General features: G+C 39.4%; 1 protein-coding gene across 1 annotated transcript in view; it reads left to right on the forward strand.

The window, feature by feature from the left end:
* The window catches only part of UTRN (utrophin), a 469,064-nt gene that overhangs the window by 38,398 nt on the left and 416,780 nt on the right, over positions 1–13,886 (forward strand). The window contains 1 exon segment of the mRNA XM_086708068.1: positions 13,695–13,756. Within this exon segment, the coding sequence (XP_086564194.1) occupies positions 13,695–13,756 (62 nt within the window).

Genomic DNA, 13,886 nt, shown 5'->3' on the forward strand with positions numbered 1-13,886 from the left:
AGATTTTATTTTTAATCTCTATACCCAACATGGGGCTCAAATTCAGTCTCAAGATCAAGAGTCACATGCTCCACCAATTAAAGCCAGCCAGGGGCCCCCTTAATATCATTTCTAATGGTTCTATTTATACCTGAAAATGTACTTTTGAATAATCACTATGGATGGATATTTAGATTGTTTAGAGGCTTTTTTTTTTCAATTATGACGAGTACTTTGAAGAACATTTTATTTTTATTTAAAAAAATTTATTTTAACGTTTATTTATTTTTGAGATAGAGAGAGCGCTAGCAGAGGAGGGGCAGAGTAAGAGGGAGATACAGAATCTGAAGCAGGCTCCAGGTTTCTTGCTGTCAGCACACAGCCCAACGTGGGGCTCCAACTCACGAACTGTGAAATCATGACCTGAGCTGAAGTCGGATGCTTAACCAACTTAGCCCCCCCAGTCTTCCCTCCTTTTATTAAAAAAAATTTATTTCAGTAATCTCTACACCCGACATAGGCTCGAACTTAAGACCCCAAGATCAAGAGTCGCATGTTTCTCCGACTGAGCCAGCCAGAAGCCCCTGAAAAATACCCTTTTAAATATGTCTAAATGTGTGGGAGTCCTTAAGATAAATTTCCAGAGTTTGTGGGTCAACGGTTACATAATTTTAAAATATGTTGGTACAGGTGTTGCTTCAGGAAACTTGTAATAAGATACGTGTCTGCCAGCCCAAAGCCCGCTTCCCTGCTTCCTCACTATATTGGATGCCAGCTGGTTCCTGGTGGTCAAATTCACTATATTTCTTCAGGCATCCTTTCCCTAGCTCCTTTGGTGCTTTAACACAGTTAAGTGTGTATTTTCTTCTGAAAACTGGAGCTCCTGGGATAGTCACCTACAGGGGACTTCTCCTCACTGCTCTGGTCTTGCATTGTCACAGGCTTGCTTAACGTCTTCACCTGAATATCCTGCTAACCCCTGATTTGTTAGGTGCAGAGAACGTCCTTTCTTCCCTAAGCAGTTTCTCTTCCTATGCTTCTATTTTTCTGTTTCTTCTTTTCTTAAATGGAGAGGCACTTCCACCCTCCATGTTGCCTCAAAGCTTGGGACTTATTTTGGCTTCTCTTCTCCTTCATTGCCCTTCAGTAATTCAGTAGTCAAGTCATGGTAACCTTACCTGTATGATTCAATACCTCTTTCATCCATCCCTTCCCTGCTAATTTCATCGCTGCTTCGCTGCTTTTGGCTTTCAGATGTCCAGCATGGGCGATTGTAGTAAGCCTCACTTTGGCTTCCTTTCTTCTAGCCTCCCTCACTATGAATCCATTTTTCATATTAAACTCACTATAGCGCACTTATGATCATGTTACTCTTTTGCTCAGAAAAAGTCAGTGGCCCACATTGTTTAAACTCTTAGCTTGGTATTAAAAATCCTCCACAATCTAGCTGCAGCCCATTTGAGAAATTCAATTAATGGCATTGCAGCTCTGATCAAACATTGGTCTGCCAGAGACGCTTCTCAGAGTTTTGTGTGTATGTCCTGTTCTTTATGCCTTGAGGACTTTGTGTGTTCTCTGTTTCACAGATGTCCCAACAGTGTTTACATGCTTCAAAGGTATCCATTCAAATGCAGCTTATTCCTTGCACACTCACCCCCATCAAAAAGAAATATTTTTCCTCTGCATTTATGAATGTATCTGTCCCTAATGTATTAGTTATAACTGTTTACCTGTTAACTTATGTACTTGTCTTATCCTCTCCCCACCACCACCCTTCCACGATAGCTCTGTGAAAGTACCCCTGAATCTCTTTGGGGACTGGCATAGTAGATGCTTCCTCAAATACTATCTGGTGGTTGTAAATGTCGCTGTTTCTTTGTTTTCCACAAAATAGATGAACAACTAATTTTCATTAAAAGGAAAGGTAGTAGGAAGATTTTAAGTGATGACAAATCAGCAGCTTAAGCTAATTTGTGCACAGTTGGTAATCTTTGCTTTACTTTTGCTCAGTAGCGTTAACTCCCAGGACTTAAAAGTAGGTTATGAGGGATATTGATTGTTCTGCTGTGAGGGTTGTAATGAAGGCAAGCTTCTCAACCCTGCCATGCACATTGGCATTCATTAAACAATCATTATTAGCCAGCAGGCTCAAAAACAGTTCATACAGCCAGTGTCGTAAGCTTGGTAAACTCTAGTTCTCTGTCCTTTGGAAGGACGTGAAGGTTTTGGTTGAATCGAATGCAACAGTATTCCAGGGCTGTGCCGTGCGGTGTGATGGCTGCTGTGCACTTGAACTGTGACCAGTCCGAGTGTAGATGTGCTATAAATGTAAAATACACACCAGATTTCACAAAATGTAGTAAGAAAAAGAGAGTGTAAAGTATCAGTAGTTTAAAAAATATTGAGTATAGGGGCGCCTGGGTGGCTCAGTCGGTTAAGCGACCAACTTTGGCTCAGGTCATGATCTCATGGTCCGTGAGTTCAAGCCCCATGTCAGGCTCTGTGCTGACAGCTCAGAGCCTGGAGCCTGCTCCGGATTCTGTGTCTCCCTCTCTCTCTGACCCTCCCCTGTTCATGCTCTGTCTCTCTCTCTCTCAAAAATAAACATTAAAAAAAAATATTGAGTATATGTCAAAATGATAATATTTTGCTTGTATATAGGGTAAAGAACACATATTACTAAATTAAGTTTCCCTCCTTTTTTTAAGGCTACTAGAAAATTAAAAATTAAAAATTTTTGTATTGTATAGCTTGCATTGGCCTTTAAAAAAATTTTTTTTTTTAGTCTTTATTTATTTTTGAGAGAGAAAGAGACAGACAGAATGCAAGCAGGGGAGTAACAGGGACTGGAGACACAGAATCTGAAGCAGGCTCCAGGCTCCGAGCTGTCAGCATATAGCCTGATGCGGGGCTCGAACTCATGATCAGTGAATTCATGACCTGAGTTGAAGTCGGGTGCTCAACGGACTGAGCTACCCACCCCTATAGCTTGCATTGTTCTATAGAGCAGTGCTGATTTAGAGAGAGGATTTAGTTAGACTTACAGTCAGCATTAGGCAAGTAGGATCATCGCAGCCAATGACTGAACACAGGGCCCTGAGGGATTGAGCTTCCTAGACATACTAGATTTTTATTTATTTTTAAAAAGTTTTTATTTACTTTGAGACATGGAGGGAGGGAGAGAGAGAGAGAGAGAGAGCGCGCGCGCATGAGTGGGGGAGGTGCAGAGAGAGACGGGGAGAGAGAGAGAGAATCCCAAGCAGGCTCTGCACTGCCAGTGTGGAGCTGATGCGGGGCTTGAACCCACGAACTGGGAGATCGTGACTTGAGCTGAAATCAAGAGTTGGACACTTAACTGACTGAGCCACCCAGGTGACCCCTACATTTTAATTTTTAACCAGTAGTGGGACAGGTCTGTAAAATATTTTGGCCAGTCCACATTTATTGAATGACACAAAACTCACCGGTTGGAGAGAGTGTTTCTAACCTATTAATTACGCCAATTATCGAGCACAGTAAAAGCACATTTCTCACGTTCATTAAATTAATTAGCAAAGTCTCTGGTGTTAATGGTGATGAAGATAACATAGCTTTGTAGTGGCCACCTCCAGGGTTTAGCCTTTCTAATTAAATTACAGCTTACCTTGTCTGGAGTTGTTATCCTAGGCTGGGATAGCACGAAGCCCCCCAGAGGTTTACATGCTGGAATATGCATGCTCACCTGTGGCCAGCTTTTCCTGTGGTTAAGCCTCTCCTTTACCATCTTTCCTTTCTGGACTTCCCTCCTCAACTTTACAGAAGATAGACATACCACTCCTCCTCCCCAAATCTTACTGGGCTTCATTACTGCATTACTATGCCAAACGAGAGTACAGTATTAGAATGCCAAGTAAAGGGCACTCCTTTAAGAATAATTAAAATGGTCAGTGCCTTACTGCTTCCAGAAGCAAGGTTTTGTGCCTGCCTGCCATCTGTCCGTCCGTCCATCCATCCATCCATCCATCCATCATCCCAGAATGAGAATTTTGATGTGAGCTGTTGCCCGTTTGCCCTGGAGACACATGTGAACATGGTGTTTAAATAGAAAACTAAAGTCAAACTTCCTTTGTGAGAAAGTCAGTCTGATTAGTTTGACAATGAGGTCTAGTTTTACCAATTAGGTAGTAGAGACATTTTCTAATAATTGCACGAGCTAAATTTGTGGCTCCTTAACAATGTGCTGGATATTATATCTTTTTAACTATTTAGATTTACCGTACATATTAATTGTCAACATAAAAATGTACATGGGAATTCTTTCAGGGGTTCATGAATAAAAATGTTTGAACACTCTGACTTTAACACAGGCACAGGATCATACTTGCTATGTTGAAATCTTTTAAAGTATATTGCAGACATCATATAGGAAGTTTTAAGTAGAGAAAGAAAAGGTGCGGAAAGGCGTGCCAGAAGAGAAGTGGTAAAAAGAGAGACTCAAATCATGTTGCGATTGCTTGAGGATGACCACACCCTTGCAACCAGGTGGGCTTTGTGGCTGAGAATTCCAAAATGGTGATCTCAACCAAGACAGGTCCAGGGAGGGGTGTTGGAAAAGAATATGCAGGGAGGCAAGAGGGAGGGAAGTTTGGATGTTTAAGAAAACAAGATGGGTGGAAGGAGGTGGTTAATGAAAATTAAGAGGAGAGGAAGAGGGGAAGAGTCTCAGCCCCCGGGATTCTCCAAATGAAGGACTCTAGTCAAGAAGGCTGGTAGTTCTGGGCATTTTGGGAATGTTCATTCTGGACTCTAAGGTTGTCTAGACTTCTTCAAGTCTAATCTTGATGAGCTGAAGAGAGTTTTTCTCTGGTTCTGGAATTCCTTGGGGTCACATTGCTCTTTGGGGGTACCTGGGGACTCTTCTGGCATGACTGAATTAAAAGGCAACTCTCAAGCTTCCATGAATTGTTGTCTGGTCTTCATCTCCCTCAAGGTGCTTATATAGGCCCTGAAACACACAGAACTAAATGGAAGGAGTTCCAAAGAGGGAAGCCAGACAGTACTGCCACAGCTTTTAATTCATTGGGGTTGTTGGCTTCAGAATGCCTACAATGCTCATTCACTGATTATTTATTGCTCACTGCTTTTCAGTATATATTTTTATCTGACTGTAATGACCCAAAGTTCTAATTATAGAAGACACATGGTCTCCAGTTAAAGTTTTTCTGCCTCAGTTCTATAGAAAATAATAGCATTCCTACAAAGGAGTGTGAGGTCATATTTGGGTGCTGCAAGCATTTTTTTCTTTTTCTTTCTTTTTTTTTTTTTGGATTTTTCCCCACGATTTTTTGTTTGAGAAATACTATTTATTGGGTATTTTTGTTTTATTATATGGATTTATTAGGAATCTAAAAATGAATCTACCAGACTCTCTTAGATTCCTCATACTGTGGGGAAAATGAGTAATTAAAGTCAGAAAATCACTATGTGAATATTTAGCAGTCTTGAAAGGACATGGTTTTGCTCCTATTTTAGAGAGTAGAACTTGTCATGACCAAGTTTGAAGTCAGATCACTGGAATGTTTTTTCCATTCAAGAATTTTTTCCCCCATTCTCATGAACACTCATTTGCATGGATTTTCCTATATCTTGAGATATATGTTTATGAAGATTTCTGTAGACTGTAGAACATAATAGATCTTTAACTGGAATAAATTGAGGGATTGAATTTCACGGATACTTTGTTTTAAAAAATCTAGCTTTTTAATCACTAAAATTACTAAAAGAATTAGTTTTCTATTGACTTTTCATGACAGTGACTCATCATCATTATGACTCACTCAGCTCTTCCTAAATAACCTCTCCTTGTACTATGACATTTCAAGTGATTTTAATAAAACTCCTTCACTGCCGGGATGAAAGTCCAAAGTGAAGTGTTTGTATTTGAAGCTTACAATTTCTGCCCCCATAAATTGAGTGCTTATTTTTTTGCATTTGCAACACATATATCTAAGATGTGAAGAGTTTTGCCAAAAGGTATTTCCAGAGAGAGAGAGTTTCAAACCATTCTGGATGCCTGTAAATCTTACAGACAGTCTTTGGGTTGACTTGAGCAGCTCTAGAAAGTGAAAGTAGGAAGACATTTCCTCCTGTATTTAACAAACTTGAATTCATCAAGTAGAAAGTAGGTAAGAGGTAAATAATCTAAAAGTAGAAGATGCTCAGGAATTATTGGTTATATCTAATTTTGAAAATACAATCTTTGGGGGCGCCTGGGTGGCGCAGTCGGTTAAGTGGCCGACTTCAGCCAGGTCACAATCTCGCGGTCCGTGAGTTCGAGCCCCGCGTCAGGCTCTGGGCTGATAGCTCAGAGCCTGGAGCCTGTTTCCGATTCTGTGTCTCCCTCTCTCTCTGCCCCCTCCCCCATTCATGCTCTGTCTGTCTCTGTCCCAAAAATAAATAAACGTTGAAAAAAAAAATTAAAAAAAAAAAAGAAAATACAATCTTTGGAGAATATATTAATCGTTTTGCAGTAGTTTGGGGATGAAACGCAAAAGTGCTATCTCTGTACTCCAGTGACTTTGGAGTAGCATGCTGTTGAACTTGGGCTACTTCAGAAAGGCTTCAGGATATCTCTGAGTTTGTGGGTTTTGCTTGGTAGTTTTTGCATTTTCAAAATGCAGTCTTCTGATCAGCCTCATTAGTCATTAGAGAAATGCAAACCAAATCATGGCGTACCACTTCACACGTACTAGGATGGCTCTAATTAAAAAAAAGGAAAATAAATGTTAGTGAGGATGTAGAGAAGATGAAATCTCTGTGCATTGCTGATCGGAGTGTAAAATGGTGCAGCTGCTATGGAAAACGGTTCCTGTAGAAGACGGTTTCTCAAAAATCTAAACGTAGAGTCACCAAATAGAATCACCACATGACCTAGCAATTCCAATCCTCGGCATGGACCCAAGGGAACGGAAAGCAGGGACTTGGACAGATACTTGTACGCCACTTTTCATCGTGGCTTTACTCATGATAGCCAAAGGTAGAAACAACCCAATTGTCTATCAACAGATGAATGGATGTGGCATAGATGTATGGCATATGTGTGGCATATACATACAAGGGGATATTATTCAGCCACAAAAAGAGATGAGATTCTGACACATGCTACAACATGGATGATCCTTGAAAATATTATGCTACGTAAAATAAGCCAGACACAAAAGGACAGATACTGTATGATTCTGCTTATACGAAATATCTGCAAGAGGCAAATGCATTCAGAGAGAAAGAAGATTAGGGGTTACCAGGGAGGAGGGGGAATGGGAAGATTATTGAACTATATTTTTTATTTATTAATAAATTTTATTTTATTTTATTTTATTTTATTTTATTTTATTTTATTTATTATAAAGTAGGCTCCACATGCAATGTGGGGCTTGAACCCATGACCCCAAGATCAAGAGTCACATGTTCTACTAACTCAGACAGGTGCCCCTGTGAATGGGAGAGTTATTGCACTTTATTTATTTATTAATAAATTTATTTTATATTATATTATATTATATTTTATTATATTTTATTTTATTTTATTTTATTTATTATAAAGTAGGGTCCATGCCAAACATGGGTCTTGAACCCACGACCCCCAGATCAAGAATCACATGCTCTACTAACTCAGCTGGCCAGGTGCCCCTGTGAATGGGAGAATTATTGCTTAATGGTTATAAAGTTTCTATTTGGGCAGCTGAAAAAGTTTTGGACGTAGTGGTGATGGTCACACAACACTGTAAATGTAATTAATGTCACTGGATTGTATACTTTAATATGGTTAAAGTGGCAAACTTTATTTCGTATGTATTTCACCACAACTTAAAAAATTTACTAATGTAACACACCAAAAACCTTTGAATTATTGACTTTACATGGATGAATTGCGCAGTATGTGAACTATATCTGAATAAAGATGTTAAAAAAGTTTTGCAAGCAGGATAAAGGGGCATGAATTCTGAGTTGATCTCTGGTACCACCTAAGTGTGTGTTGACATGGCTAAGCTTCTAACGTGTCTAGTTTCAGGATGGGGTTTGATCAGGTGCTCTTTTTATGTACTTTCCTGCTCTTAAATGCTCTGATTCTGTGATAGTAAGATGGGTAGTTTGGGTGGGTTAGGTTGGTTTCTCTGCTGAAACAAACATTTTCCTCCAATGCTAAAAATGACAGAAATCCTAAATACAGTGCGGGTGGGGCTGTGGACTTTTGGGAATCAAAGGCTTCCAGAATTGCCATGGATTTGGGAGCAGAGTGAATGGGTCATGCTAGCAGAGCATGTGTTTGCTTAAAGAGGTTGCTTTTCAAAGAATCTGTATTTCCTTTTTTTTTCTTAAGTTTATTTATTTAGAGGGGAGGGGAGAGGGTCAGAGAGAAAGGAGAGAGAGAATCCCAAACAGGCTCTGTGCTGTCAGTGTGGAGCCCAAAGTGGGGCTTGATGTCATGAACCGTGAGATCATGACCTGAGCTGAAATCAAGAGTCAGATGCTTAACCAACTGAGCCAGTCAGGTGCCCCAAGAATCTATATTTTCTTAAAAAAACATTTTTAAGCATGTATTTCTAACTCTGTACTCATCTTTTTATGGGTATAAACAGTTTTCAGGACTGAAAACTTTCTAATGTTTGGATTATTTTAGAATTACTCCTTTAACGTTGTATGTGAAAACCCTCTGTGTTTTCTCATAGATATGCAATTATGTTTAATTAAATATGCTCTTTTTTGCTAGGGATTTAATCTGAGCCTTTTCTTATTCTGTCTGGAATGCCCTTCTTCTTGTTCTTCTTCTTGTTCTTCTTCTTTTTCTTCTTCTTCAATGTTTATTTACTTTTGAGAGAGAGGGAAAGACAGAGACATGAGCAGAGTGGAGGAGGGGCAGAGAGAGGGAGACAGAATCTGAAGCAGGCTCCAAGCTCTGAGCTGTCAGCACAGAGCACGACATGGGGCTTGAACTCACAGACTGCGAGATCACGACCTGAGCCAAAGTTGGACGCTCAACCAACTGAGCCACCCAGGTGCCCCAAGAATGCCCTTCATCTTTGCATGAACCAGACTTCATCTGTCCTCCAAGATATATTTTAAATGTCTTTTTTCCCCCCATGAAACTCTGACTTCTGCATACTTGAAGTTCATTGACTGAACACAGACTCAGGAGTTTGTGGGACCTGGTTCCATTTGTGACTGTCACTTACAAAGTGGATGGTGCTTGGCAATTCATTGAACTTTCATCCCTGGATCACAGGCTTCTTATGTGAAACGTGGGGTTGTTTTCCCGTTATTCTCACTTCACCCATCCCCACATCTCCTAAAGAGGCCATCGACTTGTTTTTTGCTTTTTATAGAGTGAAGCGAAAGTCTGTTTCAAATGCAGTTTTTAAAAAGCTTTAATAACTTCAAAGTGTAAATGTGATAAATTTACAAAGATAACATGTGAAATGTTAATTATCTAAACTTCTCAATATACTTAGGTAATTCTGACAATTTTGAAAAGCACACGTTAAGGGTTTTTTTCAGGCCCTCTGAGGGCGTCAGATTTTGAAACAAATTTGGAGTTGACACAGTCTGATTGAGAGCAGTCTGTCTCCTCTTGTCTCTGTGTGTTTACACAGTTGTAATCTTTGTCAGATTATTCATAATATTTACGTATTTCCATGTGCCGTTGTCATGCATATTGTTTCAATAAGTGAATTGATCGTGTCCAGAGGCCGATAAAGTGGGTGTGAGACAACGACGGAGCTCGCTGAGCCTTGGTAGTAAGTTTCTTTGGGCTTGATTAAATAAATGCACTACCCAGAAAAAGTAGAAGTGGGATTGTGGTCTGAAATGCTTTCATTGCTTTCGAAATAATCTCTTCTGCTGATGAGAAACTGGCTTTCTAGGGCGAGTTGCATTTCATGAGAGGCTTTAATAAAGCCAATCCAAGTTTTAAATCATCCAGGAAGACATTTCTCTTTTGGCTTAAAGTCTAGGGACTTCTTTTCTCAATAGCTGCATTTTATGGAACTCATGTTATTGCCAGCCAATTGGACACTCTTCAGTTGCTTTGAAAGATGTACCGGGGGATAATGCTTTCTCTCTAATAGTAGTCGAATTTTAATGGTGGTATACATGTTCCTAGGACTTGTGTGTTTCCATAAGGGAAACAAGTCCTAATTTTTCCGCCACCTTTCCAATTTAGGATTTAAATTGAGATTTGTTGCTACATTCTGCTGAAAGAAGTTTTGATACGCATTTGAGCTGGTGAAGTGAAAAAAATATTGCAAGCCAGTTTCCTGGAAGATTTATCAGGCAGTTTTGTTGATGTTTCTTGCTTCACTTCTCTCACCCATCACAGAAATAAAATTCCAGGCTAGGCAGCAGCAAAGGCGCTTGGATCTGTGTGAGCATGTCAAAAGCATTTTAAGAAGAGCAAAATATTTTAGAGGAAGAATTTGGAAAATCAGCCTTAAGGGATTTAACACATTTTTCTTCTCCTAATTCAGTCCCGTGTTTGTCCCTGTAAGGGAAGAAAGGTCATTAATGGATAAGATTTGCTAAGCACCAAAAGACTTTCAGAAACTAAAGGTTTTCTTGAATACAAATCTAAAGAAAATGCTTGTTTGGAAACTGGAATGAATGTATTTAGAGTGTAAATTATACTAACTTATTTATATAAAATAATCCTGTTCTATGTAAGATTGTGTTGTCCATTTGCATGTTTTTATTTTGGAGAAATTTAATGACGGATTGGCTTGATAATGGACAGCTGAACAACTTCGAGACTTTGGAAGTTTGTATACATTTCTAGGAGGGCCAAAATGATCGATCAGAAATGCATGGCTGAGATCTTCAGTTGTCTTGCTACCACTTTGCTAGCATATGTTCAACTCCCAGAGCAGGACCTGGGCTGGGATTGTCACCTTAATTGTTGTGGTGCAGAGGGCAGTTCTCTAGTAAGTGTTCCAAATTTGTTACATTTTAATCTCATAATTTAAAAGCTACAGGCTAATTCTAGTTCTTTTACTGAATTCCTCTCTAGTAGAAAATAAGGGGTGTGTGTGTGTGTGTGTACGTGTGTGTGTGTGTGTGTGTGTGTGTGTGTGTATGTGATTGAAAAAGGGGAAATGTGAACTAAAAGCCTTATTGATATATGAACTTTTTCCTTCCCTTTTTTAACTGTATCAGGAAAATGAATACACATGAGTGTTTATATAAATTTGGGAGTATTTTTGAAATGTTTGGATGCTGGATAATTTTTCTTTACAACCTCATACTTTATTTCATATTGGTTACTTAGACTCATATTCAAACTTTGATTTGACCAAAAGATCAAATATATTATAGAAACATTAACTTATTTTTATAAACGTCTCCATATGGCAGGAGTCTATTTTTAGAATTTGATTTCATTTTTTATGTGATAAAGTTGAAAAATCTTACTTATCATTTGGTAAGGTGTGGACACTCATTTCTTTGTCCAGTGTATATCTGTAGAGGAACCTGTGAAGTATTAAATATTTTAATATGGTTTTGAAAATAAGAAGGTTAAGTGCTCAGGAAAGAGGATAAGGGAAAACAGTATTTATTAATATTAATCCCTTAGAATTTTCCCCATTTTTATGGCAAAAATATTTGAAGTTGTAAAATGTAATGAAATTAGGAGAATTTAATATTTGTGACTTTTATATGTATTTTTGTTAAGAGCCTGGTGGAATCATTTGTATGTTAAAATTTACAAAAATAAATCCAAAGGTTAATGGGATAAATAGTTAGACTTTCTCAGTGCTCTGAACACTGATATTTAACATTATATTCCTCTTGGCGGGGCTAGTAGAGTGCTCACTGCAGGTTGATGTATGTGGCTACCTTATATTCTGCGTATAATCTCAGTTCTGTCCCTCTTGGGTGTGATTGCAAGGTGGGGGCATTCAGAGTGTGTAAGCAAGTCCTCTTGGTTAATAAATGGCTTATATGTGGCATTGATCGATGGTAGAAAGCCTGAAATCAGGTCTGATGCTGACTGCATTGTCCTTTCTGGAAGGAAGGCCACCTCGCAGTGCAATTAACATCAAGAAGGTTCTGAGACAACAGTTTTGTTTTTCATCCAGTTGCTCCCTTTGTGTCTCAGAGTCAGTCTCCAATTACCTTTATGGATGTGTAAAAATGCAGTCGTTCCTGGAGCTGCTGCTACAGTATTTATTTCAGGAATGACCTTTTAATTGCAAACTCTCCTTCCAGAAGAGGGTAAGGACCAGAGATATCACAAACTTGGTGAAGTAGTGGCTGAACTTCTAATGACACTGTTAGGGATGAGTGGGGAGGTCTGTGTTGAAGGCAGTGGCTGAACTTCTAATGACACTGTTAGGGATGAGTGGGGAGGTCTGTGTTGAAGGCAGCCCTTTGAAATTGATGCACAGAGGGCAGAGCATACTTGGGCCTCTGTGTTATTATTTTGCTGTTATGATGTGGGAGGCAGCCTGGCAGTATGGATGGAACCGGGACAGGCAGTGTATTTATACAGACAGGCAGAACCGCAGCTTTCTACGCTGTTCCAGATACTCCTGAGGCAGCTTTCAGAACCAGTTAGAGATTGTTAATGTGCTGTGCTGTAGGCTTTAAGCCAACAGTGACTTGCTGGTTGTAATAGAGAACGGGGCGGGGGGGGGGGGGGGAGTGGGCAATTGAAGAGTATATGATTAGGAGTTACCGAAAGGGTAGAATGGATGTTTATCTGCCATATTTACATGTATTCTGTAGTAATAATTATAGCAATAACGATAACAAAGAGCTCAATGCCAGCTCTTTGCTAAATATTCTCCAGTCATATTCACCAATCTTTACAATGCCCTTGCAAGCTGGGTGGTATTTATTATCTCTATTTCACAAGTGAGAACTCTGAGGAGAGGAGGCATTATAATGACTTACCCAAGGTCACACACAAAGTGGACTGGGATATGGAGGCCTATTGTGTTCTGTAGCCTATGTATCAAATGGTTTCCTTGTACTTAACTAAATCGCGCTGCTTATCTTCAAGAAGTTCAAGATACTGTAGCTTTTAAGGTCAATTTTTATTTTTTCTGGCTTGGAAGATGAATTTATAATCAAAACCAAAGTTGATCATTTTCTAAAACACGGCTCTGATTTCTCTACTCGTAAAATATGGAGGTTGTATTTATAGATCAGGATCATTAAAACCTTGTCATGTCAGTCTTACTACAGGAAAACAGCTTGTGGAATAAGTAACCTTATACTAGTTTTTGTTCTGGAGGGTGTAGGGCCTTGTATGAAGAGGAAGAAGATCATGAGTGTCTTTGTTTTTAGTGGATAACTTCGATTTTTGTTTGGGACATGCTGATGTCTTTATCTTGCTGAAATTATGCTTAGAGAAAATGCAACAGAAAGTATTATGTATAACAGGGTGAAAGTGAAGTGCTGGCTCTGTCCCACACATGTGGATTTAATGGTTGGCGGTGATATCCCCAGGCTTAGGGATGGACGGGAGGGCCAGCTCCCTGGGGAAGGTGCCTGGACCTTCCTCTGCTGCAGGCATTAGCCAACTCTGTCAGCCATCATCTTTCTTAGCTGTGGATCATTGTGCCTCATGAACTACTAATAGGACTGCTATTTTAAACTCTCCTTGATGGGGATGATTGTATTTGGTACTCTAAAGGTACAAACTTTCATTCTTTTCCCTTCTCTCCTTTTCCCTCCCACAGATGAACACAATGACGTGCAGAAGAAAACTTTCACCAAATGGATTAATGCTCGATTTTCAAAGGTAACAGAGACTTTCAAACACTTTATGGTGAATTCAAATGCCTCTTTCTGATTGATGGAGTTTGGTTGGAAGTACAGTGAATTTTGCCATGAAATGTGACCTAACTCTAGAAGTCTTCTGAGTATGCAGA

This window comes from Puma concolor, chromosome B2 (assembly GCF_028749965.1).
Source record: "Puma concolor isolate L17-30 chromosome B2, mPumCon1.1.hap2, whole genome shotgun sequence".
Classification (NCBI taxonomy): domain Eukaryota; kingdom Metazoa; phylum Chordata; class Mammalia; order Carnivora; family Felidae; genus Puma; species Puma concolor.